This window comes from Myotis nattereri (assembly GCF_964212035.1).
Source record: "Myotis nattereri genome assembly, chromosome: 13".
Lineage (NCBI taxonomy): Eukaryota > Metazoa > Chordata > Mammalia > Chiroptera > Vespertilionidae > Myotis > Myotis nattereri.
Genome location: NC_138088.1, coordinates 18,300,146 through 18,326,312, shown reverse-complemented (window position 1 = coordinate 18,326,312; position 26,167 = coordinate 18,300,146). Strand labels below are relative to the sequence as shown.

Here is a 26,167-nt window from a genome sequence, read left to right as displayed (position 1 = left end):
CAAGAGGGTCCTGGGCAAGCGGCAACAGCTGGTCACCCTGGCGTTGAGTTGTAGGCTGTGTCCTAGGGCAAGGGCAGGTGTGGCCTAGTCCTGCCTCTCTGTGGTCAGGGGATAGTTCTGTGCACCTCCACAGGCTATGCAAAAGGCCCGGAGCTCTGGGCTGGTTGAAAGAGCAGAGAAACTCCTTGGCTGGGCAGCTCTCTTTGCTAAAGCCAGTGAGGGGAAGGATGGACCAGTCAGCATAGTGTTGGGTGCAAGGGCTGAGCTGATGCTGGGGAGAGAGGGCAGCCACCCAGCTTGGCGGGGGCGGGGGACAAACACCGGAATCGCAGGAAATAATGTCGAGAGCACAGGGTTTGCACCAGGGACGCGTGGTTCCAGGCCCACTTACTGCCCGTGCCTCAGTGTCTCCGGCTGTGAAGTGGGAAGAGGGCACCTGCCTGCCCGCTCAGACACTTGCAGTGAGAGCTCTGCGAGGAGGCCTGGGCCAGTGGGTGGCACCTGGCCCGCTGGGGCTGGGGGAGTTGGTTAGGGGGAGGCCTTGCTGGGGCTGCGCTCTTGGCCGGTCAGGGCAGTGGGAGGGGAGGCTTTGCCTTCCTCTCCAGCCCGGATCACCATCTGAGGCTGCCCTCCTTGGGACAATACAGCTCCTGGCCCTCGGGCTTCGCCTCTGGGGTCCTGTGAGGGGGCTGTGGCTGAGGCCCAGACCTCGATGGAGGCACCCCTTTCTTTTCCACTGTCGGGTGCTGGCTCTTTTCCCACGGGCCAGGGGTTAGTGGCCAGGCAGCAGCTCTGACACAACTGAGCGGGGTGGCTTAGGCAAGCCGTCGTCTTCTCAGGGCCTCCGTGTCCTCACTGGGAAAATTGTGGGGTGAGAGTAGGTCTCTGGTTTTAAAATTGTTATTTTAGTAATGGCACCTCTTTTACAGTCAAAGTTCTAATTACACTACAGAAAAGAGATAACTCTCACACCCCTGGGTACCCAAGGGCTGGAGGGGACACAGTTTGAGAACCCCTTTTCAGGGTGCCTGCCATCTCTAACGCTATTATTTGTGGCTCAAGGGCAAGGATGTTCTTGTTGCCTTTCCCAGGAAGCCCAGTAATTAGACCCCAAGCCCAGCACCTTCTACCAGGCATAGGAATCTTCCAATTCTTTACCTCCTGATTCCTGCGGACACGGACGCCGGCCTCAGCCCTTGTCACAGAGTTCAGTGGGGCCACAGACCCTTGTCCCTCCTCAGGGAAGTTCCAGGACCAGAACATTCTGCACCCCAGCTAACCTTGTGGGGCACTTCTGGGCTTGGCAAGGACTCCACATACCTCACCTCGTGCCCCACCCACCCCGGCCGCCCCACAGCCTGCTGGGCAGGTCTGAGAATCCCAGTTCACAGATGAGGAAAAGGGATCCTAGGAGTCCGGCTCAAGATCCCCCCACCTGTGGGTGCAGAGCTGGGCACCTTGCCCGGAGCCCTGGCCACGGCCCAGATTTTCCCTAGCTTATCCCAGGGCGCTGTCACCTGCAGGCGCCAACGACAGAAAGAAGAGGTGGGAGTCTCGGAGGAAGGCAGGGCAGAGGGAAAACTTCCTTCCTTACCCTGGGGCTCTAGGGCAGTATTCTTCCCAGCTAACCGCCCCACCCCCTCACTTTCCTGGCTTCAGGTAGAGAGGGGCAGGGAGGGCAGGCCATCAGTAGCTGGGACCCCAGGAGCAGGTGGGGGAGGGTGCCACAGCCAGGCGGCTGACCCGGGTCAGCCAAAGGCCCCGGAGTCTGCATTGACATCATCAGGGCCCTGCAGGGACGTGCTGTCTTCACACAGCCTTCCCAGGCTCTCACCACAACAGGCGAGGGGGTGGGGAGGGGCCAGAGCCTGGGCTCCCCGTTCTCTGTGTCCCTCCCAGTCACTGGGCTGGAAACACAAGCTGAGCAGCGTCAACAGTTCCTCGAATTGTGTTACAGCCGTGCCTGCCAGCTCCGGAGCTAATAATACGAACAGATGTGGGTCACGCAACTCCATCCCCTGGCCTGAATCCTGCCTGACCCCGTGACCCAGGCCGGCAGCCGGGTGGGCTCCATCCAGGGCTGGGGTCCTGGGGTGAGGCTGGGTCCAGGAGGGACCTGTTTGTTGGAAGCCCACCCCAGTCAGGCTAAGAGCCCATAGACTCCACGGTTGACAGGGGTGACATTAAAGACTAAATTGAGTTCAGTAGGATGATGGCAATTATAATAAAAAAACTTTAAATGATACAAATGAAAATTGCTTCTTTATGTATGATTTTAAAATCATAACAAAAAAATGAAACAATGTCCGTTGCAGCTGAGGCTTGCAGCCTGATCCCAGGGCTTTGGTGCTGGAGGGACAGGGAGGTGAGGCCCTGAGCCGCCCGGAGCGTGGCCCGGAGCGTGGCCCTGAGCTCTGCCCGTGACCTCTCCCAGCCCGTGTGGCCCCTGCCGTCAGGCTAGTGGTGGTCGTGGAAGGCTGTCCGACCTTCGGGGCCCAGCATGCCATCCTCGGCTTCCAGGGCCACAGGTAGCAACGCCTGCCAGCAGTGACCCTGAGGCCCGAGGCCAGGGCAGCGTGGGGCAGCCAAGGGACAGAGCTGGCTGCGTCCAGGAGTGGGCGGTGCCACCTGGCAGAGGCCTGAGTGCTGGAGAGAGGATCCTCTCTACTCATCAGGGCGGCGAGGGCCTCGGGGACCGGATCAGAGGTCGTCTCGTGGATGAGCACTGTTTATGATTCCCACGCAGGGAGGGGAGACGGGCCTTTTCAGCAGGACTCTGCCTCCCCCGAGAGGCAGGGGCAAGGCCCCACTCCGTGCTCACTTACCCCGCAAGAGGCTGTACCTCCTCCCACTGTCCAGCCGGATGCCCCTGATGGGCACACCTCACGGGAGCCCTCTCAGGTCTGGGGGAAGTGCCCCTGGCTCTGTGTGCGAGGTTATGGCTGCAAAACCCTCTCCAGGGCTACCTTGGGCAGGGGGTGAGGTGGAGGAAGCCGCGGAGGGACAGCCACGAGGGGCCATCACAAATGGGGGGGCACCTTCTTCCTTCAGCGGTGCTCATGGAGGCCCCCCGCCCCCCGTGTCCGGGCCCTGGGCTGCAGCACTGAACAAAGACAGACCGCCCAACAGGCCTTGCTCTGCAGGGCGTGAAGCCTTCCTCTAAGAACTGTGGGGACATCTCCAGCATGACTGTTCGAGGGCGGGGCCAGGCTGTGGGAACCCGGGCAGGCTCCCCAGAGGAGGTGGGGGTGGAGGAGCAGCAGGGAGGCTGCCGGCTGAAGGTACTGACTGGGGCAACTGTCAGGAAAGGGCGGGTGGAGGAGGCTCCCGCAGGCAGCGGGGCCAGAGCGGGAGGCCCTGCCAGCCTCCGGGAACCAGGAAAAGGACCTGCCGTGTCCCTCTGGCCCCCACATTCCCTGTCGGTAAAGACAGGTCGCCAGCATCTTCTGTGCTGCTCAGACTCTCTCTTGGGCCCCTCACTGTGTCCATGGTGGGGGTGGTGGTGGTGGCAACAATCAGTTAAGGAAGTGGGGCTGCTGGGCAGAGGCCCTGAGCCTGACCACGTGCCCTGACCAGCACCAGTGCCACAAGGACCTGCACCCTGCCCTCCGCGTGGGCAGCGAGGCAGAGCTGTACAGGCACCCTGACCTCCCCGGGGCTCTGTTTAGACCTTATTGTCCAAGGGAAGGGAAGGAAGGGGACAAGGTGTGGCAGTCAGACCTCACACTCTCCTCCCAAGCAAACCCCCGACTCTGGGAGGACGCTTGGCCACGGGGGTCCTAGAGAATGCGTCTCCCGTACCCCTTGTCTTGTCTGGTTCTGGACCTTTACTTCCTACTCAGATGGCTGTGGGGTCATGGAAGCAACAGGGGGCCTGGGCTGTTCCTGGGGCAACATCCCCCCGAGAACCTGGGGGAGGTGACTGTGAATCTGCACCCAGGGCCCCCGCGTTGCCGGTCCCCTCCGCTCCACACCCACGTCTTGTCAGCCTCTCTGAGCGCAGGGTTTCTTGTCCCAGGAAGTTCTTTCTCTGCTCATGGCCACTGGGTGAGACTGGCAAGGTGACAGCTATAGATTGGGGACCTGGCCTATGTATTGTTCCCTCGACACGGTCACTTCCACACTTTCCCAGCTCCAGGACTTGCTCACACTGTCCCCTCTGGCCAGAGTCCCCCCTCCACCCCCACCCAGCCCTGTCCTCACGCCCACCTCCTTCCCAGATGCCAGTTCCTTTATCCAGAGTCCCCAGCCAGCCGGCCCGTGTGGCTCAGTGGTTGAGAGTAGTAGACCCATGTGGTTGCGGACTAGATCCCCAGCAGGGGGCATGCAGGAGGCAGCCAATCAATGTTGCTCTCTCTCTCTTCCTGTCTAAAAATCAATAAAAACATTAAAAAAATTAAAAAAAAAAGAGTCCCCAGCCAGAGCTGCTGGCACCGGCCTGTTCATGTCAGTCCTCGTGCTCTGGGGTCTGTTGAGCTCTGGCTTCCTCCCCTCCCCTAAAGCCTCCGGGCCAGGCCGTGCCTCAGTCACCTTTGTGGTTTCAGTGCTGCAATGGGACTCGACACTTAGCTGGTGGGTCAGTTCACCTTGGTTGACTCAGGACAGGAGAGCTTCCCATGTACCAGACACCGAGTGCTATGTGGTAACCCTTCCTGTCCTCACAGCCCAGTAAGGCTGGTGTTCTTTGTTTTGTTTTGTTTTTTTTTTTAAATATATTTTATTGATTTTCTACAGAGAAGAAGGGAGAGGGATTGAGAGCCAGAAACATCGATGAGAGAGATCGATCAGCTGCCTCCTGCACGCCCCCCAGTGGGGATGTGCCCGCAACCAAGGTGCATGCCCTTGACCGGAATCGAACCCGGGACCCCTGAGTCCGCAGGCCAACGCTCTATCCACTGAGCCAAACCGGTTCGGCAAGGCGGGTGTTTTATTCCTCCCATTTTGAAGATGGGGACACTGAGGCAGAGGGAGGTTAAGTGACAGGCCCACGGCCAGCCAGTCGAGGGATCCCGCCCAGGCAGGGAGGCTGTGGATCCCACAAGGACACCCAGCCGACCTCTTAGGCTGCCTGTTGGAAGTTATGCCAACGCAGGGAAGTTGTCCTGCACACCTGGGTGGGCACCTTTGCCATCGCCAGGAGAGCGCGCACCTTCCTCTACGGGAAGCTCACCCCCAGCCCAAGCGCCTCGGTGAAGCCCCATTGTCCTCAGTCTGCCCTTTCTCCCCTTTGGAACTCAGGTCTCCCACCCACCACTCTACTTGGCACAAATGGGGCTGAGCTGCTTGAGAACAGTGGGTTGTTCAGCGAATGTTTGCAGAATGATTGCTTGGCTAAACACACCCCTAAAGACAAGCAGCAGAGCTCCATGGAGAGCCGCGGTCCTGGCCTCCCCCTCACCCCACACCTGCTTCCTGCTGTGGAGCAGCCTCGCCCAGGTCGCATGGTGTGACCTCTCGTCAGCACTCGGAGCTGCTCCAGAACTGACAGTGTCCCAGTCTATTTGCGTGAGTCTTGGCACTGCTGTGTGCGCGTCGCCCCTGGACAGCCAGGTGGCTTTGCCCAGACACCTGGGTGGGAATGAGGTGACAGTTGGGCCGGGACGCGTGCTCCTGGAGACCTGGGGGCATCTGGGACGAGGAGATGAGCTGGCAGATGCCAGGAGCTTGGGTGGACTGGAGGCTTTGCCACCTGACAGTGGGTGGGGACACTTGTCAAAGGCTCTTTTTTGCAGCGAACAGTTGGAGTCTGTCCCGCCCCCTGGCTGGCGGAGCTGCACGCTGAGGGCGGGGGGGATGGGTGGGGTAGATGGGGCGGCAGGGACCGCCCCTGCCAACTGCAGTTAACAAGTGGCAGCTCGCAGACCCGGCAGGGCAGGCTGCGGTGACCCGGGCGGGACAGCCAATGAGCTCCCCGGCTGCGGTGGCACCACCGGCCGCCGGCCTGCCTTTGGCTGCAGCAGCAGCGGGAGGGGCCTCAGGCCGCCAGTCAGGGCTGCGGGGCCCTGTTTCTGGGAGGCCCGGGCAGATCTGCCCTTCGGCTCCCTCCACGGGAAGCCCCGCTGGAGCTGCCTCATTTTTAACTTTTCCAACCTTCTGGGGGAGGGGGCAGGCTGTGGGGGTGGTGTGGGAAGGATGGCCGGGAGGGCTGCAGCCAGAGGTGGAGAGACTGGGAGAGCTGTTCCCTGGCCCTGCACGGGGCAGCCTGAGCTGGGGCTGAGAAGGGAGATTCGGAACCGTTTGCTCACAGCTGGGTTCGCAGGGCGGGAGGAAGCAAGAACTGGGAGAAGCAGAGGTTGTGATCATGTCCCAGTTGCCTGCCCAGGGGCGTGGGAGACCCCAGGGTCCTGGCTTGAGTCCCTGACCCTTTGCCTGGATGGAGTCAGCCCTGGCACACTGGTGACCCGAGTGGCTGTCAGCTGGGGCAAGGGGTGAGGGGGACATTCAGGCCCGTCACCAAGACCTCCTTGTAGGATATCAGTAGCAACAGGTGCTCGTGGAACCCCCCCCCCCACATTAGCACCCTTGCTCAATGAAGACCCACCACAGCCAATCACATAATAAACATATTTATAGATGTACAATTTCAGAATTCTAATTCAAGAAGTACAGCTTCTCGGGAGATCCTTTAGGATCTCTGTTCTTATTGCACATGGCTCAGCCCATCTAGGGACAGCTACCAAGACCAGCTGTCGGGCGGTGGGGCAGAGCACCAGGGCTGCGTGACGGGCACTCTTGCCCTCGTCCTGCTCTTAACATCTCTCTGGGCCGTGGCCGTGCCATCACAGGGCAGGATCTTGTTCAGAAACCAGACCGGGCGTTCCTTTCCCAAGCGTCCTTTCCCAGAAAGAACCCTGTCTGGCGGGGGCTTTAAAAAAAGAGCCAGGAGGACTCTGGGAGGGGTGAGCCCTCCTTGCTGGCCGGTGGGGGAGTAAGGCTTTGGAAGGTGGCAGGCTCGACGGAGGGTACACCCAGCGCCAGAGGACCATTCGGGAGGACGATGGCAAGTCCAAAAGACCCAGTCGACACTGCGGGAATAAATAAAACCTCCCTCCCCCTCCCTGGCAGCAACTGCTGTTTGGAGAAAAAAAAAAATCCTCATTTGAAGGTGAGGATGAGGAAACCCTTCTGTTCGGATGCGTCCTTTGTCCCAAGTGCAGAAGAAGGCTGGGTGGCTTCATGTCCACGGAGGCAGAGACAGAGGGGCCACAGGCGCTGGCTTTCAGGAGTCAGCTGCCGCCTGGGGGGCGTGGACCAGCTGGCTGGCTCTTGGAGGAAGAGCCTTCTGGAGTCCTTGGTGCGCGACTCGGGGAAAAACCAGTGGCAACACAGAGCTGTGCCCTGTGGCACCTATAAGGCAAGACTCGCTCAGGGACGGGGTGGGGGGGTGCTAGGCAGAACCTGGCCCCTCTTCCCGCCTTGCTCTTCTGGGTGGCAGGGGGTCAGGGGGCGCCTGGGCACCAGGACAGAGCCCATCGAGCTGGCCAGAGCTGGAGGTGGGTGGTCTCACCCCAGAGGACCATCTGGGGCCTCTCCCAGGACCAGCACTGGCCTGGCACCTGGCCCTAAGGGCACTTTCTCCCCTCCAGCTGAACCGTAAGCCTGGCAATCTTCAACAGTGTCCTAAGATTCACACGACCATGATTGCTGCTGCCATCAAAGCCAGGCCGGGGTTGAGGGGAATGTTAGAAGCTCTGACGGACTTTCCTTCCGCCGTCAGCTTCGGCTAATGTCTAGCCTGTGAAGGACCAGGCTGCCTCCCCCAAACAGTCCGTTTTCTAAATCAGGGAAGAAATCAGCTAAATAATTCACCAAATCCCTGCAGTTTAAAAAGTAGACTATATATCTATATATATCTTTATATGTGCTATTTACATATAAATAGATATATATACATATACACGCATCTATAAATTACATTTCTGGAAAGTTCTCTTTCCTCCTCCTCCTCCTCTCTATCCTTGGCCTACGCCTCTGACTGGATTCCACTGAGGTGACTGGTGGTGGCTCCTGGGAGGGGGAGAGCGGCAGCGGGGGGGCCCCCTCCCCCAGCCCTTCCCAGAGACATTTGCTAAGTTTTACATTCTGCTTCTGTTGCCATGGTTTCCGTATCCTAGGAGAGAGCGATGTGGAGCCCGCGCTCGGCGGCCTGGAGGGAGGGAAGCAGCCCGTGCAGGTTTCCTGGCTGTCCTGAGCTTTCTGCAGCGACTGGGTGAGGGAGGACAGTTTGTGGCGTTCGGCCTCCAATCCATTTTAATGTGTTTTTTTTCCTTTTTTATGTCTTTCCTTAAATATACAGTTCATCACCTTGGCTCAGTGCATGTCACCAAAAATTCTCCAGGGATTTCATGGTCTGGGGAGGAGAGCGGGACAGTTAGCTCGCAGTCACGCGTCTGGGGTCTCTAGCTTCGCCCACACCAACAGGCAGCCCTCCTTGCCTCTGTCTTTCCCACTGAGCTGCACCCGACTGCCCTCCTGCCGTCTGTTCCACTCTCTTGGAGGCACACGCAAACAGCCTCAAAGCAGAGAGTCTGTACCCGGATCTCTGCTGAGGGCACGCAGGCAACAAGATGGACAAGGCACCAACACGAAAAGGAACTTTCCCGGCCCCGCCCACACTCCTCGGGGCTTGGTCCAAGCTGTCCCCTCTGGCAATGCCGGAAGCAGAGCCCGCTCCCCACACACAGGGGCACGGGAGGCAGGGGGTCTGATAGCAGCACCTCTCACTCCCCCACCCCTGTGCCGAGGGCTCTGCATTCGACCCTGAACTCATGGCCTCCTGCTCCCTTTTTCAGGCCACAGGTGAGCAGCCTGGGCGGCCGGATCCCTGTGGCTCCCAGGCGGCAGGCGCAGTAGCATGAGAGACAGTGACAGACGGACAAGAGAAAGACAGTGAGACTGATAGACAGTGAGAGCGACACAGACAGAGCCAGCCTCTGCTCCTGCCAGAGGGAGCCGTCAGGTGCACAGGCCTCTCCTGCCCCAGCCTGATGGCTCCTCCTGCCCTTCGTTGGGCTCCCATCTTGTTCCACGTCCCACTGCCCGGAGAGCAGAGGCAGAGGCAGGGCTGCTGGCCCGCCCGTCCCCACCTGGCTCTCCCTGTGGGGGCTCCCGTGGGCGCAGGGGTATTTGGTGGCTTAAACACCAGGGTGCAGACAATAGTCTGCTGCACTGGGGGAAGGGCCGTGGTGACCAGATGGCTGGAGCAGACCAAGGAGGCACAAGTGGCTCTCAGCGGCAGCCTCGGGCTCCCCTTCTGCTTGGGGACCCCACTTCTCCAGCCCCAGAGCCAGGGAGTAAGGGGACGGGGGTGAAGAGTACAGGCCGGAAGCAGACCTCAGTCTCCCAGCACACCCCCGAGCTGCCCCAACTCTGCAGCTGGAGCTCAGGCTGGGGACAAGGCGTCTGTGCCATCACAGAGGCTCTCCCCCTCTCCCTCCCACCCTCCTCGGCCTCATGACCAGGGCCAGAGCTGCTGGAAGTTGCAGGGCAGAGGAGGCCCTGGCTCATACTTGGACCTCGGTCGTGTGGCTGGCCCAGGACTATCCATGCAGGGAGGCCTGCACCTCTGACAGTCGGTTACAGCTTGGGGTGCTCATCCTCTGTGCTTTGTGGTACATATCGGTGTCGCCGAAGTAGCGGGCCCGGTACAACAAGCCTTCCTCTGCAAAGCAATGGGGCAGGGTTAGGGCACACCCAGTACCTCCTGCAGCCGCCAGGGCCCGTCTGGTCTGGGACAGAGGACCTTTAGGGAGGACCCTGAAGGAGCAAAGACTGGTCCCAACTTGGGGCAGGGACAGCGGCCCCTCTCTAGAGAGTCGGGGTGAGGCCGGCCAAGGTCAGAGCCCGTCCTCCTGGTCCGGCCTCCCCAAGGCCCACAGATAGAGCCGACGTCCAATCAGTGGGTGCTCCAATCTCTGTCGACACAGGTGCCTCTGGCGGCCGAACGACAGGCGGACTGCAGCGCCTTGCAGGACCGGGAGGGAGTCTCCAGGGGAACGGGGCGGAGCCTGGCTTTGGGCTGGGAGGCGGCTGGCACAGGGCAGTGCCAGGTGCGGGGCCCACAAATCACCGGGCGAGTCGGGCTCTCTCCTCCTCTGTTCTCGAGCTCCCTGTCCCCGACACGCACTCACTTTGCTGCTTCTCCTTCCAGCAGTTGTTTCGGAGGTTGGCGATGTAATCGTCCTCCACGTTCCGCTCCACCGTCTTCAGGCTGGAGCCTGTGTACTCCTCAGAGAAGGTGTCCGCCACGTAGTAGACGACGTTCAGGTGGTCAGTGACGCGCCTGTGAACGTGGCCCACCGACCTGCCAGGAGTAACCGGGCACCAAGTGGGCACGGGCCCCAGGCCCAGGGCAGCTCTGGGGATGGCGAGGCCCCTGATGGGGGCACCCAGGCCACAGGAGTAGTTACCTCCCGCCCACACCAGCGCAGGAACTTCACACCTCGAAGTGGGGTGTCCCTCCTGCACGAATGGCCCAGCCCACGGCCAGCCCTCCCCAGGCTCCCTGTTTACCCCCCGTGGACTTGGGGGACACTGGGGAGAAGCCCCTTTCTGAGAGGCCCCCGTCAGGGAAGCAGGAACCTGGAGTGAGTCTGGGCTCCCTCTCTGATGAGCTGTGTGACTTGAGCAACCTGTGCCTCCAATCCCTGCTGAGGGCCTGCCTGCCTAGCCGGGAGCTCCCAGTCTAGAGGCTTAGAAACAAAATGACAGGAAGGATTCAAAGAGCGGTATCTTTCCAGCTCCAACTGCAGGCTCACAGGCTGTGGGAAGAGCCTCAGTACAGACAGGAGTCGGTGCTCCGGGAGGACGCCCCTGCCTGCCCACTGCGCCTGTCAGCGCTCCGGCTGCAGAGGAAAGCCTGCCATCGGCCACAGGACAGTGCAGGCTGGTGTGGACCCAGTGGCCCGACTCTGCCCCCTGCTGGCCGAGAGGATGCTGCCAGGTTCCCAGCCAGGGCCATGCCACTAGGTGGGAGCAGAGGGCTTCCACCAATAGAAGCTAAGTGCCCGCTCTGCATCAGACACTGTCAGGTGCTAGAAATAAGCGAGGGGTGCTGACACCTTAAATGGTCAAATAAGTTGCCCAAGTTCACTAATGGCAGTTGGGACCATAAGTTTATTCAACAAATACTGCTGAGCATGTCCAACGAGCCCGGCATTTTATGTTTATTACTCATTTTATTTTCACATGCAGGCAGATGTTCCCATTTTACAGATAGGGAAACCAAGGCTGAAAGAAGTTACTTAACTTGTCCAGGATCACACAACTGCTTAGGAGAGGAGCTGGAATTCAAAGCCACCCTTGCTCCGTCTGACTCTACAGCCCCCACCCTGAACCTCAGAGCAGAGATTCTGATCTCAAGGCCAGCAGATAAGATGTGTGTGTGTGTGTGGGGGGGGGGGGGGGGGGAGTGGGGAGTCATGAAGCCTGTGGAATGATATGCAAACTGTGTAGGTACAAGGTTCTAGGGCAGTGGTTCTCAACCTTCCTAATGCCGCGACCCTTTAATACAGTTCCTCATGTTGTGGTGAGCCCCAATTTCATTGTTACAAATTGAACATAATTAAAGCATAGTGATTAATCACAAAAACAACATGTAATTATCTATGTGTTTTCCGATGGTCTTAGGCGACTCCAAAGGGATCGCGACCCACAGGTTGAGAACCGCTGTTCTAGGGTACGCTCTGCAGTTTTCACTGCATTTTCTTAGGGGACCCTGATCCTAAAAAGATCAAGAACTTCTGCTCAACAGGGAAAATGTGTTTTCCTGAGCTAAGCCGCTTTCTGCTTTATGACCAAGAGCCTGCAGGAGGGGCAGGAAGGCCCAATGGTGGCTGAAACTCCACCAAGTCCCCATCTGCCCCCCACCGGCCTCCCCCGCAGCCACAGGTACTCACGGCCTCGGGCTCAGACTGTAGGGTGGACTGGAGACCATGAGCTGGCTGAGAGCCGACACGAGGATGAGGATGAGGATGGGCATCAGCTGGACAAATACCCCCAGTCCGCCCTGGAGGGAAGAGCCAATGGTCACCCAAGCCAGCCCTGGGTGGGGGTCCGGCATCCGCCACAACCACCACCAGCTCCCCCAGCTCAGTGGAGCCCAGGTGGCGGGAGGCAGTTACTACCAAACAGGCCATGACACCGCTCTCTCCTTCCCCCCCATAACCCCCCCAATACAGAGGCCCCTCCACCTGCCACCTTCCCCAGATAAAAACAGAACAGCCACTGGTGTTAAAGACACTGGGGAAAGAAGGCCAAAAAATGAGCAAAGTGGCTGCCTCCAGAAATGGGGGGCAGAGCTGGAGGGAGGCTTTCACGACACAGACCTTTTCGAATGTTAAACCATACGGACCTATTACCAATTTACAAACTGCCAGTTAAAAAACCATAAAGAAAAGTAAAGTTCACTGTGTGACAATTTGTAATTTAAAAACTCTTCTGTATGTTAAATATACACAAAATTAAAGTTTAAAGATAAACAAACAAAAACATAAGGCCACACTGTCATAATCTTAACTGCTCCGCAGCTGTGCACAGCTTTAATTTCAGTTGGCTAGCTGTTCTGTGGCACTCAAAGTGTGCTGGAAGCATTGTCTTGCTATAGCTTTTACATACATTTTTTTTCAGTGCTGAAAAGACAAGAGTCAGCACCAATATTGTTATCCTTGACAATTCTTCCATGAAGCTTAATTTTCCATTGCTTGGAAAATGTTGGCCTTATGAACAAATGAACGCACAAAGGCTGTTCACACCCGAACTGCCTGTAGGTGGAAAACATTCTGCATTACATTCTCCAAATGAGGCCATCCAAGCCCCACTCCTCTGGGCAACGTGGAGTGTGGCTCCCTCTGGTGTCGCTCAGCGGAATGGCAAGGGAGGCCCAAGATGGCTCCTCCACTGAGGCTGTGGGACCACTGCCACCCAGAATAGACGGCTGAGCCTGTCACTGCCCCTCCAGGCCCCCCTCCCCTCCGCTCCCAGCCCCTTCCTCACTCACGTCACCCTGGTTCTCCCTGCGGTCCTGCCTCTGCTGGTAGTTATAGCGCATCCGGCCGTTGCTGTAGACGTGGACGTTACCTGCGGTCAGAGGGGCTGAGTCAGGAGGGGGCTGCCGGGAAGGGCAGAGGCTGGCATCCGGTCTCCCACCACCACCTGGTGAGGCCCGGCTGTGGGGAGGGAGGTGGGGGACTTACTGGATGGGAAGCCACCGCCAAAGAACATGTTGAAGAGGTCTTCCGGGGAGATGTCAGCCTCAAAGCCACGGTGGAAGTCCCCGTGCCCATGGCCATGGCGGGCCGCCTGGCTCTTGTCATCACCAAACTGGTCATACTGCTTCCTTTTCTCTGGGTTGCTAAGGACTGCATATGCTGTGCCAATGGCTGGAAAGGAGGCAGAGGGTCAGGCCTGGGGTGCTGGGGATGTGGGTGACACGCAGCCTACAGCTCCCTTCCTGCAGGCCTTCGAGGCTGCTGAGGAGGCAGGCGTCCTTGGGCCAGCGTGGGGGTGGCGGGCAGTGTGGGGGGTGGCGGGCAGCGTGGGGGGTGGCGGGCAGCGGGCAGGAACACCTCGCAGTGGATCTGGCAGCCTGGGGACTCACACTCAGGCTCCGCGCTCTCCACCGCATGATGAGAGTCCAACCTTTTCTACACGCCAGGCCCTTTGCAGGCATCATCCTAGCTACTCCTAACAGCAACCCATCCCCATTTTACCAGCGGGAAACAGGCCAGAAAGGCACAGACTCTGATGTCGCAGAGCAGGAAGCAAGCCCAGGGGTCTCGCTTCCAGTCCGCTCTCTGCTTTTATGAAAACCACCCCCTGTCCCCTCCCCCATTCCTCTCCTGAGGTGCCCGTGGACGGATGGGGCCTTTCTTTGTGGAGGTGACAGTGCGACCTCAGGGCCAAGCAGACACATGATGCCCACTTGCAAACGGGAAGCCAGGGGGACGGCAGGGCAAGGCTCCAGGCGAGCTCTCTCTTCCCTGGGGCCCAGGTCCCAGCTGCCGTTCCTCTGCCTGGCACTGGGGCCTCCAGCAGAGCTCCCCAGGTGGGGAGCCGGGGCTCCAGAGAACCCCAGCGCAGGCCTCCTGAGTCTCTTGCTCCCTCTCTCACAGGAGTGGGTCAGAGCTGCACCTGCTTCAGAAGCTGGACCCCTGGGAGCAAGGAGAACGCCGGCCTCCTCCCAAGGCCTCCTCCCAGGTCAGGCTGCAGACACACGAACCACAGCCGCCTTGCTTCCCTTCTCCCATCCGCCTTCCTCTGGGCTGACTGACAGGCAGCGGGACTGGCCCCGAGGAGCCTCTGGGCTTCTTTCACCTCCGCCCCCTCCGCTAGCCCCAGGGAATGAGGCAGGGAGGCAGGAGGGTGCGATCGGAGCTGCTTCGCTTCGACAGGCCCTCTGGCTGGAGGTGGCTACGAGGACCTTCTCCCAGGAGGCAGCTCCTGAGCCGTAGGGCTTGGGCCCAAGGCTGCCTCCTGGGAAAGTCCCTTATCTCTTCCAAGGACCAGACACAAACACCGAAGGGCCAGGACGCCAGGGCTGGCCTACCTTTGAAAGCTTCCGTGGCGCCAGGCGCGTGGTTCTTGTCTGGGTGGAACTTGAGGGCCAGTTTGCGGTAGGCCTTCTTCAGGTCCTCCTCCGAGGCCCCTCTGCTCACGCCCAGGATCTCATAGTAGTCTTTGCACTGCTTGACCCTGGGGGAGGGACACGGGTGTGGTGGGGGCTCCCCACGGGCCTGGGGCCATGAGGGGAGGTGGGCGCAGAGCAGCAGCCCGAGCACACAGCTGAGCACACCCTGTACCCTGTCAGGCTGTGGGGTTAGGGAGCCCCAGGAAGCTTCGACTGGGATGGGGGTCTGGGCGGGGCCCAGAGAAACACCAAGAATATATCTAGGGCTTAAGAGGGGTCACTGCTGTGTCTGCCAGACCAGGAACCACTTCCGTTTGCTAACAGCACCCTCCCTGCAGGGGACCTCATAAGGACTGCCAATCACTGGCCTCCGCCCCAGGGCAAGTGTGCCCCAAGCGTGGCCAGCTATCTCCTCTTCTCGCAATTTGAGTCTTGAATGGGCAACATAAAGGTCATGGCAGCCCTAGCTGGTTTGGCTCAGTGAATAGAGCTTCAGCCTGGGGACTGAAGGGTCCCAGGTTCGATTCCAGTCAAGGGCATGTACCTTGGTTGCGGGCACATCCCCAGTAAGGGGCGTGCAGGAGGCAGCTGATCGATGCTTCTCTCTCATTGACGTTTCTAACTCTCTATCCCTCTCCCTTCCTCTCTGTAAAAAATCAATAAATATACTAAAAAAATAAATAAATAAAAATAAAGGCCAGGGCAGGTCTGCTCACCCCATCTCAGGGCCCTGAAGAGACCCCGATTCTTGAACTTTTCCAGGCACTCCTAACTCCCCACAGTCAGTTTCTATTGCTACAACCGATAGGCTTGTCCGGTCAAAACCCTATTTGGTCAGAATAATGTAAATTTGGCATGTTTTTACAACAAACTACAATCATGCTATGGCGCCGCAGGCTGAACCCAGCGCTGAAGCTTGCTGGTGTCTTCGCTAGTAGCCCGGACCGTGGGGACGGCCTCGGAGGTCCCACGGCCAGCGAGAGGGGAGGCCGGGGGAGAAGAGAGCTTGGCCGGGCCGCTCGGCCTGGACGTGAGCTGCTCCGAGGGCCTGCCCCAGCCTTGGAGGATCACTGTCTCTTGTCTCCAGTCCACCCCACACAGGCTCTGGTCTGAAAGGGTCTTTGTTGGGGGTGGGCTGTGGGTTGGGGGAGAATCCTGGGGGGAGACCATGCCCCATCTCTGTCTGACAAACAGAGCTGTGTGAGGAGGCCAGACCCGCCTGGCCAGCAGCAGAGGAAGCCCGCGGTGTCAGCATTTCTGCCCCTGCTGTGGGCCGTCTGGGGGGAGGGGACAGTGGAGCTCGGATTCCCACACTGTACCCCAGGGCCTTGTGGGAATAAGGAGTGGGCCCGGTGAGCCTGGCCACTTGGACCCGCTCACCTGCAAGCCCGTCCCAGGGCCCACCCAGGCCAGAGGCAGAGGTGGAGGACGCACAGGGCGCGAGGCCTGCTCTAGGCCTGAAACTTCCCACCCCTCCAGCCCGCCCTGCCCGCCAGGCCAGCCTCTACCTCTTCACAGCTGCCACCTGGTCCGCAGTGTAGCCCTTGGTGGGCTCGCCTCCTCCTCCAGCTTCCCCGTTGGCCGAGGGGGCGTCGGACCCACTCGCTTTCCTGTTGGTCGCGTGGGTCGTGTCTGTGGGTTGGGGCTGGTCACCGGCAGACTGTGGTTTCTGGTTGAGGGACTCGATCAGGGCTGTGCAAGGCAAGGCCACCAATCAGGGCTCCTGCTCCCGCAAGGCCACCTGTCACGGCTGCGGGGCCACCTGGCCCCGGGGAGGCCCGGGCCCCACACACCCGCCTGCTTATTCTCCCAGCGGAGCCACTGGCTTCTTGCCTGACTTCACCCTGTGGGGGCCACTGCTCTCTTAGGATCCAGTCCTCAGGAGCCAGCAGGGTATATATAGGTCACTTTAAACTCAGCATAAAAACAAACTATTTTTTTCTTTTTTACTGTTCCCAAAAATAAACTATTAATACTTCAGATTTTTTAAATCCCAAAGTAGTGTGTTCAACAGCCATCTTCTGTTAAGAGCTGAGATGGCCAAGTGCTTTGCAATGGGGACCCCCCTGGAGGCCTGCGCTTAGCCCTGAGCAGGAGTGGGGGCACCGAGCGTGCCCAGGGGGCCAGGATAAACATCTGCTGTTTTTACATTTTCAAATGGCTGGCCATGTCAGAGCCTATAGAGGGCAGAGCTGTCTCCCTCAGACAGGGTCAAAGTTATTCACACTCAAGTCGGAAGTCCCCTGCGCCCATTTATTTCAGGCACAAAGCCAGTTCTGAACCCCATCAGGCCCGGGGTACAGTGTCCTGGGAAACCAGGCATCGACCACCGCAGGGGCCCAGGGCACCTCTGTGCTGAGGAGGGACAGACCTTGCTGGGCTCAGGGCACTGTGCTATCAGCACCTGGGTCTCACCCAGGGGCCTGAGCAGGACACCGGGACTCAAGTGAACAGTGTGCCCTGAGCCACCGCTGTCTTAGTTGCAGCAAATTCACGATCTCACCGAGTCAGCAGCTGTGAAATCCATACACAGGAGCTGACAACCGGGCTAGCCCACAGGAGGGAGGTGCAGGGGCTCCCGTAGCAAACCCTGGGCGCGCACTCTGAGAGGAGCAATGGTGATGAGTGCTCACGATGTCAGGCAGGACCGGACACAGTGCTCTGCATGTATTAGCTCATTTAGTCTTCACAACGGCCTTAAAGGGAGGTCTTATTACCACCACCGCCATTATAAGGAGGGGCTGTATCTGATCAGCTTGCCCCTGGCTGCACAAGCTGGTAGGCAGCACTTGAACCCCAGGATGTCCAGCTCATGGGACCTTGCTCTTCACCATGCTGCTATCCCAGACCACAAATCTGGCAGGGGAGCCCCTTCCAGAAGAGAAGCGAAATCCAGGTTCTGCCCTGGCTGGTAGCTCAGTTGGTTAGAGCATTGTCCCCATATGCCAACATTGTGGGTTTAATCCCCAGTCAGGGCACATACAAGAATCAACCAATGAATGCAAATATGTGGAATAAATAATCACTCTCTCTCTCAAATCAATTAAAAAAAAAAAAAAAAAAGAACGAAAGACCCAGGTTTCAAACCTCAGCTCAGCTAAATCCTGTTGTGTGACCCTGGTCCATCTGCGGACCTTTCTGTTTCCTCACAATGGGGTACGAGATGAAATGAGATCACGTGTGCAAGCACGCAGCAGGGAGACTGATGGAGTAAACTTCAAAATGAGTAGCTGCTAATATTATGGCCTCGGCTGATGAGCGAGTTGGCCAGGAAGATGAGGGGGCCCGCGGTGGTGGGGACTGGGGGTCCCAAGGCGTAGGAAGGCAGCCTCAGCACTCAGCAGGCTTTGGACCAGACGTGACCATGACGTTTCAGGTTGTCCCAGATGCCAGGTCCACGCCAGGCACCAGGGGATGGCAGCGCAGAGAACCGACAGATGAAGAGATGCTGATCAAGACGGACGGTTTGGCTCAGTGGATGGAGCGCTGGCCTGTGGACTGAAGGGTCCCAGGTTTGATTCCGGTCAAGGGCATGTACCTGGGTTGCGGACACATCCCCAGCGGGAGGTGTGCAGGAGGCAGCTGGTCGATGTTCTCTCTCATCGATGTTTGTAACTCTCTATCCCTCTCCTGTCCTCTCGGTAAAAAATCAATAAAATATATTAAAAAAAAAAAAAAAAAAAAGATGGACAGAGGGAGGGAGCTTGGTTTGCTAGTGATATATTTTTAGGGCTTTTAAAGAAGTTGCTTATTTCAATTTCTCTGGAAGCCCCCGTGGTCCAGGCTCATCAGCTAGGACCGTGGTCGGCAAACTGCGGCTCATGAGCCACATGTGGCTCTTTGGCCCCTTGAGTGTGGCTCTTCCACCAAATACCACAAAATACCACGTGTGGGCACGCACATACAGTGCGATTGAAACTTCGTGGCCCATGCGCAGAAGTCGGTATTTTGTGGAAAAGCCACACTCAAGGGGCCGAAGAGCCACATGTGGCTCGCGAGCCGCACTTTGCCGACCAGTGAGCTAGGAGATGGGACTCTCTCTAGTACTTCGCAGGGAAGATTCTGGACGCTTTTCGGGACAGTTACATGGAGTCAGCCACTCTATTCTCTCTGCTGCAGAAAGAGAGCCCAAAGGGAAGCAGATGTGCTCTGGGTCAGACCGAAGGTTCCTGCTTGAGTTGGGAATGGAAGATTCCTGGTGGCTGACAAGCAGGCCTCTCTGGTGCCCGGACACCCCCTCTCAGGCCTGTGGGGGTGACTGGCTCCTCCTGACTCACTGCTACACCCCTCACTGGCACAGTGCCGACCGGAGAAGGTCAGAGGAGAGTAGAGCTGGAACAGCTGGATGTGAATCTGGAGTTAGACAGACATGGCTGCGTTCAAATCCCAACTCTGCCCCTTCCCAGTGAAGCAAGCAGACACTTAAAAAGAGGGGAGCTGGGAGAAGAAACAAAGCTGGGTGGAGGGGGGCAGCTGAGGTAGAGCTGGAAGCATCTCTACAGCCAAAGCCACCAGCGGTGGCCTCACCTCACCCCCAGGCTGGAGAGTCAGGCTGCCGGGTTCAAACCCGGCTCTGCCACTTGCAGCAAGGCCATCTTGGACACGTTAACTTAGCTTCCCCTCGTAAAGCTGCACCTCCCTCGAGAGTTAATAGAGTAAATGAGTAAATGCATTTAGAGAACTTTACCCAATTTCCAGCAAATAGTAAGTGTTACCTGTTACCTTTCTTCCCAGGCTCTATGGACCTGGAGTGTTCAAAGTGCGCTGGGAAAGGGAGGCCAGAGTAGGGAGAGTCTGGGAGTGGAGCTAGGCAGGCAGGTTCTTTTGCTAATTACCATGTAGCCTCGTCAGGTTATCTAATTCCTCAGTGAAGACAGGATCTCCACCTTCACAGGGCTGCTCCGAGGGGTAAAAAGACTCAGTGGAATCAGGTGAGTAGAAGCGTTGAGCACACAGTGAGGTTCATGAGGGCTGACCGACTTGAATGGCCAACCCCACCCTAGACCTCGCCAGTATCAGAACATCTCTGTCCTAGACCTTGAGTGCCAGTATCTCTCGACAACAAGTCCTCCCCTGTCCCTGTGCGGCCTTCCCACCTCGGCCCTCCTGACTTAGCCTGGACCCAGAGCCAGCCATCTCATATGAGTTCAGGCAGCCTGAGCTGCAAGATCATTCAGGCCAACCCTCTCTTTGTATGCTGGGGAAACGGAGGCCTATAGATGTTCTCATCAGCTCCCTGGTACCTTCTACCACGATTCCTAAGCCTCAGGCAACGCCAATGTCCACGAGGGCGCCAGGCACCGAATAGAGAGTCCCAGGAAGGGACTGATGAGCTCCACTAGCCCCGCCCGGTGGCATCCCAGCTTAGGGCCTGGCTACGCTCCTCAGGCCAGGAGTGTCCAGCCCTTGGTGCCTCGCCATCCCTTCCTGCAGCACGGGCTCCAAGCCCCCTCCTGTCTTTTCTTTTTTTCTTCTAAGTCATTACCTGAGGATATGCTTTTACTGATTTTAGAGAGAAAGGGAGAGGGAGAGAGAAAAACATCAATGGGTTGCGTTCTGCATATGCCCCAACTGAGAATCAAACCTACAACCTGGGTCCATGCCCTGACCGGGAATCAAACCCAAGACCCTTCGATGCATGGGGCGATGGTCCAACTAACTGAGCCACACCAGCCAGGGCCCCTCATGTCTTTTCACTGTGAGGTTCTTTGACCCTTCAAGGTTGCTCTGAGCCTCCTCACCCTAACCCTTCCCTCTTTCTGTCCTCCCACTTCCCTTCCATGCTCTTGATCCTTCCCTTTCATTTCTCAACTTGTCCTTCCCATGTGGCCTCTGCAGCAGCTGACAGGGCGGCTCACCACCTCCTCGGCACACTGCTCCATGGCTACCTGGCAGCTGCTCTCTCCTGGGACCGCCTCTTCCTGTGGTTGCTCCATCTCACTCTATGGCTACGGGTGTGCCAGCAGCAACCTCCTCTACATGTTCCACACTTTCCCACAGTGACTTCAGCCAGCACAACTCCCATACGCTCGGTCACACTGAGACCAGACTTTCAGCTAGAACCTCAAGCTCTCTCTCCTGAGCTCCAAGCTATAAGCTCCTTTGAACAGCCCACCAGCAACAATCCACCGGCACCTCAGACTCGGCCCATCTCTTCCCACCGTGTTCCTTGGCCGTGCCGTCTGTCCAGGCACACAGGCTTGGATTCTGAGCGCCCGTTTCTCCTTGGCACCCCTTTCTCACACCAGGCTTGGTGGCTTCCCCCAGGGACCTCCTCCTCCTCCAGACGGCATTTATCTCAGCCCTCAGAGCTCCTCACCTACTCAGTGCAACTCTCTCCCAACCAGTTTCTGCCTGGAGTCTCTCCTTCCTCTTACTGACACTTCACCCTGTTCTCTCTTAAGAGAAATACCTTTATCGTCTTCCTGCCATCTAAACGTCAATGGTTTTTTTCACTAACTACAGAGTGAACATCCCAGGCAGCGCAGGACAGGATCTACACAATCTGGCCCCATTCTATGTTCCAAACTTAATTCTCTCTACAATCAAATTACCACAGCCTCCAAATCTTGCTACACTCAATCTCTCCCTCCAACCCTTACAACTTCCAGCCCCATGTCTCCCAGGATGCCCTTCTCCAAGCCTCCTGCCCTCCTCCCAAGTACAGTTCAAACACTGAAGCCCTCAGCATCTGACACTGCTTAATTTTTGTTTAGTCACAATTATCGTTTTATGGCTCACCATATTATCTTTTCCGTACTCTGTCTCCCTCACTAGATCGTAAGCTCCTTGAGGCAAAGGATCATTTCTTACCAACCCTGCTAAACCACTTAGTACCAAGCAGAGGACTTTGCAAACAAAACAAAAATGTCAAGCTGCACTGAATGAGCATCTGGAATAAGTTCAAACCTCACATAGCGAGTATGGACAATACTACCTATTGTATTTTCCTAGCCAAGCTTTCCCCATCCCAGGCCAAAATGAACCACAGGTTCTTGTCAGCTCAGCGTGCAGGGCCAGGGAGGGCACAAGGTGATGTTTACAGAGAAGCGCGAGGCACACACTCTTTCCGGAATGTCAGAAATATTACAAATATGCAGCTGGTGGCTCTTCTGCCTGAGCAAATTCAGGGCCAGAGCCCCAGGAAGGACAGCCATCAGAGCCCCGACCTAGCCCAGGAGGCCTGCCGGCCGGAAGCTCCCCACCAGCTATGCTACCCTCCACTCCTGGCTGCCTGCTCCTGAGCCCCCGGAGGCACCCGAGTCAGACAGAGTTCCGAGAGCTGGGGGGCCCTACCCCACCCTGCTCTCCTCTCAGGCAGTGTGATTTACTTCCTGGGGAAGCTCCTCCAGCGGGCAATCTCAGGAGTCCTGGCAAACGGGGCAGAAGATCAACATGCAGAGTCAGGAGGCAGGAAAATGCAGGCATCCCAGGCCGCCTCTCTGCTAGTGCTCCCTTCTCAATTTCATGACGTGGGCCAGACGATAGGAGGCTGGCTGCTGCTCGCCAGGTTCGTTTTATTTCTCCAGCAAATATTTACAGGGTCCCAGAACTCCCCAATTCCTAGCTGTGTGATTCCGGAGAAGCCCCTTACTTCTGAGATGTGCCTTCCTCTATAGGACAAAGATCATCTTTGCTCTGCCTCCCCATAGGCCAAGCTCAAGTGCGAAAATGCGTTCCAGAAGAGCTTCCTCAACGGAAAAGCTCCATGGGTATTACTGTTATTCTTATTACCTGTGCCAACCCTTTATTTTTCAAGGTTAAGTAAACCCAAGCTCGGAACAATCACATGGTCGCAGTCAGGATGGGACTGAGCACCTGTTCCATGCCAGACGGCTGACTGAGTGGTAGCTGCGGGCGCGGATCTCTCACAGACCGCCTCTTTCTCTCTTCCACCTTGCGTCAGGAGAAACTGCTTAGAAGACGCAGGTCAGAGAACAGAGGGTCCCGGGCACCGCGACATGCTGAGAAGTTGAGACAATTCCCGCCCCCCTGGTTTGGAAGGCGTCATTCAGTCCGGGCTCTACAGCAGGGCAGCCACTGATGGGCTCTTGGAGGCGAGGGTGCGAGGGTGCGAGGGTGCGAGGGTGCGAGGGTGCGAGGGTCGGGGTGGCAGGGGCCGGCGTCTGCGACGAGACAGGCCGCCCGGGATGTCACCAGCGAGCGAAGAGGCTCCCGGAGCGAGTGAGAAGCCGGTCTCGGGGCAGACCGTCCAGGCGCCCGGGGTGGGCGGAGGGGTAGGGGCGGAGAAGGAGGCTCTAGTTAGTTCTGGGAAGGTGTTCCCGGCATCCCACCGGAAACGTGCGGGAGAGCGAGGATATGAAGACGCCTTCGCGGGCACACGAAGGTCGGAAGTCCTCTGTCCCTCTCTAGAACCCAGTCTCTCTGTCGGAGTAGTTATGTTTATTAAACTATAATGTTTCCCAGGCCGGCACCTGGCCCTGGGCCACCGAATGGCCCCTTGGGAAAAGTAGTTCCATTTCGACCTCAGACAAGTCCCTTTCGCCCCGTCTGCCAGCGACTCTCATTCTTGGGAACTCTGCATTTCAGAGGGTGCGGCGAGCACCCGGAAAGCTCAGGTCGCCGGTCGCCCCCGTCAGCAGGTGTGCAGCATCCCGGAGAGGCGTGGGGTCGAAAGACTACACCTCCCAGCAGCCACCGCGCGCCCCAGTGCGCAGGCGTAGCCGCGCCTCGCCACCCCTCCCCCTCCTCCAACTGCTCCCGTCGGTCCGTTCCCGTATTCCCCCCATTAGTCCTAATGTCCCCTCCGTCTCGCCGGCACCACACTCACCGCGAACGCGCGGCGTCGGGTACAGCCGCTGTGCCTTCTCCAGGAAGCGGAGCGCCCGGTCGGGCTGGTTGCTCTGGATGGCCTTGAGGGCGATGCTAATACAGCGCTCGGCTTCATCCTTGTTGGATTCCATGGCGGAACCAGAGCGCGGAACCGGGGAGGGGGAGGCCGGGCGAGCGAAGGGCTGCGCCAGCCGCCGGCGCGTCGCTGGGCAGGCGGGCGCAGGGTGATGACATAGGCCCGCCGCCCCTCCTTTTCCGAGAGGCGAGCGAGGGCGGAAGCGCGGCGGTGCGCGCTCGGAAAGGGCGGCCTTGAGGGGCGGGTTCCGGGCGCACGCCCGCGTTTCCGGGGCCGGAGGGTCAGAGTCAGGGTCTCACAGTTGAGTGTGCCGGTGCGTGCTCGGTAGTAGCTGTGCGTTTGGGACGAAGGTGATTTAGTTACTCATCCGGCAGGTGTTCATTGAGACCCACTGCGGGCCATGGCGGGCGTGCCGTGGTGGACAAAGCCAAGCCCCTGCCCTCAGGGAGCTTACGTTCCGGTGTGTGTAGGGGGCGGGGAGCCGTCCCGTAAATACATACATTCAGGTAGAGACGAACGCTGGGAAGGAAAAGAAAGGGATAGAGAGTAGAAGGTGCTGTTTTAAATGGCCTGGTAAGAGACATTGCTTCTCCCAGAAGCTTTGATTTATTTATTTATTATTTATTTATCTATTTGGTGGCAGCTTACACTTCCTGGTGGCATAACGTTATCTCTGGGGGTACCACCCACATCACCTTGAGGCTAATGGCTGCCCGGGGGCGGATAGGATGGTGGAGCAATGGAAGCACATTGGGATGGTCAGAGGTCCTACCGAAAAGCTGAGGATGCTTTTGGAGGGGTTGAGACTTAGCCAGGTGCAGCAATGACTCACATTCACAAAGGCAAGCTGAAGCCTCCATTTCCTGGGCCACCAAGGCAAGATGGGTGTCAAGAGATTGCCACCACGCCAGCTTGTCACTAGCCTTAGAGATATTAGAACTAAAATGAAAATAAACAAATAAAATGCAATCAGTGGTCCCATGGAAGAAATAATGTGTGAAGTTAGTCACTGACAGCTATTGATTCTGTAGCAGAATATTGGAAACAGATCAGCAGCCCGTCAGCAGGAGGCAGGGTCACATTATAGTACCATTTATGGAGTACCGTGCTTTATAGAGATGGATGAAGAACTTCCTCTGTGCACTGTAAGGAAAACATCTCCAAGTGACATTCAATTTAAAAAAGAATAAAAGCAAGCTGCAATAGTACACCTTCAGTGTAAGTAGGGAGAAGAATAATATTCATATTCATATGCTGGAAGCCGGTCCGCCCTTGCCGCTTGGCGCAGTCGCTGCAGGGAAGAAACATCTGCACAGCTTATCTTTCAAGGGACCTGGCGTATATGGCATATGTTTGCTCCCCCTCTTAGCGCTGTGTGTTTTAACCAGGACCACCTCCCCGAGAAAGGTTGTTTCCCCAGGCTAGGGATTAACAGGACTAAGGAAGAGAATAAATCAGTAAATCCCCCTAGTGTTACAGAAATATCATGTACTACTTATGAAGAACTTGGACTAAGCCTGTTGGCAATAAATTTGGGACTTGTTGGGCCCACATCCCCAGGGGTCTGCCCACCAGGGAAAGCACCAAAGCCTATAACCCTGGAGACTCACCGACACAGGGCAGTCCCAGGGAAGGCAAGCAGCGAGGCTGGGAGGACATAACCTTTACTGGGCAGGATAATCTCCTTCAGTCACTTCCTTGTAGCTTATCAGTAGAGCAGCGACCTTGGAATAGCCCTTGTAATGGAACACAGAGATTAACCTAGACAAGATTAAAATCAACAGAACTAGATAGAGACAGGATTTTTGGCTAAGGTCTGATAAGAAACAAGGAATTGTAGAATGTGACCCAAAACATACCATGATGTAATTATAGAGGCATGCTTATGGGATCAAATAGTATAAATATAGATGTAATAGGACAATAAAGAGAGAACCCAACCATGATGATCACCTGAACGCAGCCTCCGTCCACACCTTTGGGAACCCCTGGACCTGCTGGGGTTGGACCCCAACATTCATGCTATGTTTATAAAAAACAACTCTGGAAGAATACACAAGAAACTAAAACTAGTGGTTAGCTGGTAAGGATAGGTAAGGAATCAGGTGGAAAGAATAAGGAGTAGGCTTTTATCTGTAAACATGTTTATGTTACTCTGATTTTATTTCAACAATATTACTTATTTGGGGTAGGCAGAAGGCTCCCTAAAGATGTCCACATCCTAAACCTTGGATCATGTGACTGTGCTGTATTATATAATAAAGGGAAATCTGTAGATATCATTAAAGTCACAGACTTTAAAAATGAAGAGGGCCCTGGCCAGTTTGGCTAAGTGGATAGGGCATTGTCGTTGGCCCACCGACTGAAGGGTCACCGTTTTTTGTTGTTGTTTGTTTTTTAAAATCAGAAGCTTTGTTTTAAATGGAAAGTTGAATTCTGGAGAGAAAGTAGGTATTCCAGATGTGACTACCTGGAGGAAGGGTGGTCCAGGCAAAAGGAAGCACAAATGCAAAGGCTCTGAATCAGGAACTTGACTTGGTAGTTATAGGACCAACAAGGAGGATGCACTATGGGGGGCGTGCAGGATTTCACTCTGGAGTGGAATTCAGGTCTGTCAGGCTTTCATGCCTACCATTCCAGTGAAAGCAGTTACCAATGACCCACATTGCCAA

The 26,167-nt window shown here is 57.1% G+C and overlaps 1 protein-coding gene across 3 annotated transcripts; it reads right to left on the bottom strand.

The window, feature by feature from the left end:
• Positions 1-6,550: 6,550 nt before the first annotated feature.
• DNAJB12 (DnaJ heat shock protein family (Hsp40) member B12) lies at positions 6,551-23,663 on the bottom strand. 3 transcript variants are annotated; one of them, XM_081104501.1, is made up of 9 exons: positions 23,418-23,663; positions 16,135-16,318; positions 14,546-14,691; positions 13,194-13,379; positions 12,998-13,077; positions 11,898-12,007; positions 10,131-10,303; positions 9,510-9,661; positions 6,551-8,350 (listed from the first exon to the last, which is right to left on the bottom strand). In XM_081104501.1, exons 1-8 carry the CDS (start codon positions 23,548-23,550, stop codon positions 9,540-9,542), a joined length of 1,134 nt encoding a protein of 377 aa, XP_080960627.1. In that variant the 5' UTR covers positions 23,551-23,663; the 3' UTR covers positions 6,551-8,350; positions 9,510-9,539. The 3 variants fall into 3 exon arrangements, with proteins under 3 accessions (XP_080960627.1, XP_080960628.1, XP_080960626.1); XM_081104502.1 differs by having other exon boundaries at positions 9,516-9,661; XM_081104500.1 differs by having other exon boundaries at positions 9,564-9,661.
• Positions 23,664-26,167: the final 2,504 nt, after the last annotated feature.

Bases quoted from the DNA above. Each gene is read 5' to 3' on its own strand.
- DNAJB12 (XM_081104500.1), bottom strand. From the start codon at position 23,550: ATGGAATCCAACAAGGATGAAGCCGAGCGCTGTATTAGCATCGCCCTC. The intron at 14,692-16,134 runs GTAGAGGCTGGC...TCCCTCCCCCAG, and splicing joins CAGGTGGCAGCTGTGAAGAG to GGTCAAGCAGTGCAAAGACT. The intron at 12,008-12,997 runs GTGAGTGAGGAA...TCTTCCCTCCAG, and splicing joins GCAGGGAGAACCAGGGTGAC to GGCGGACTGGGGGTATTTGT.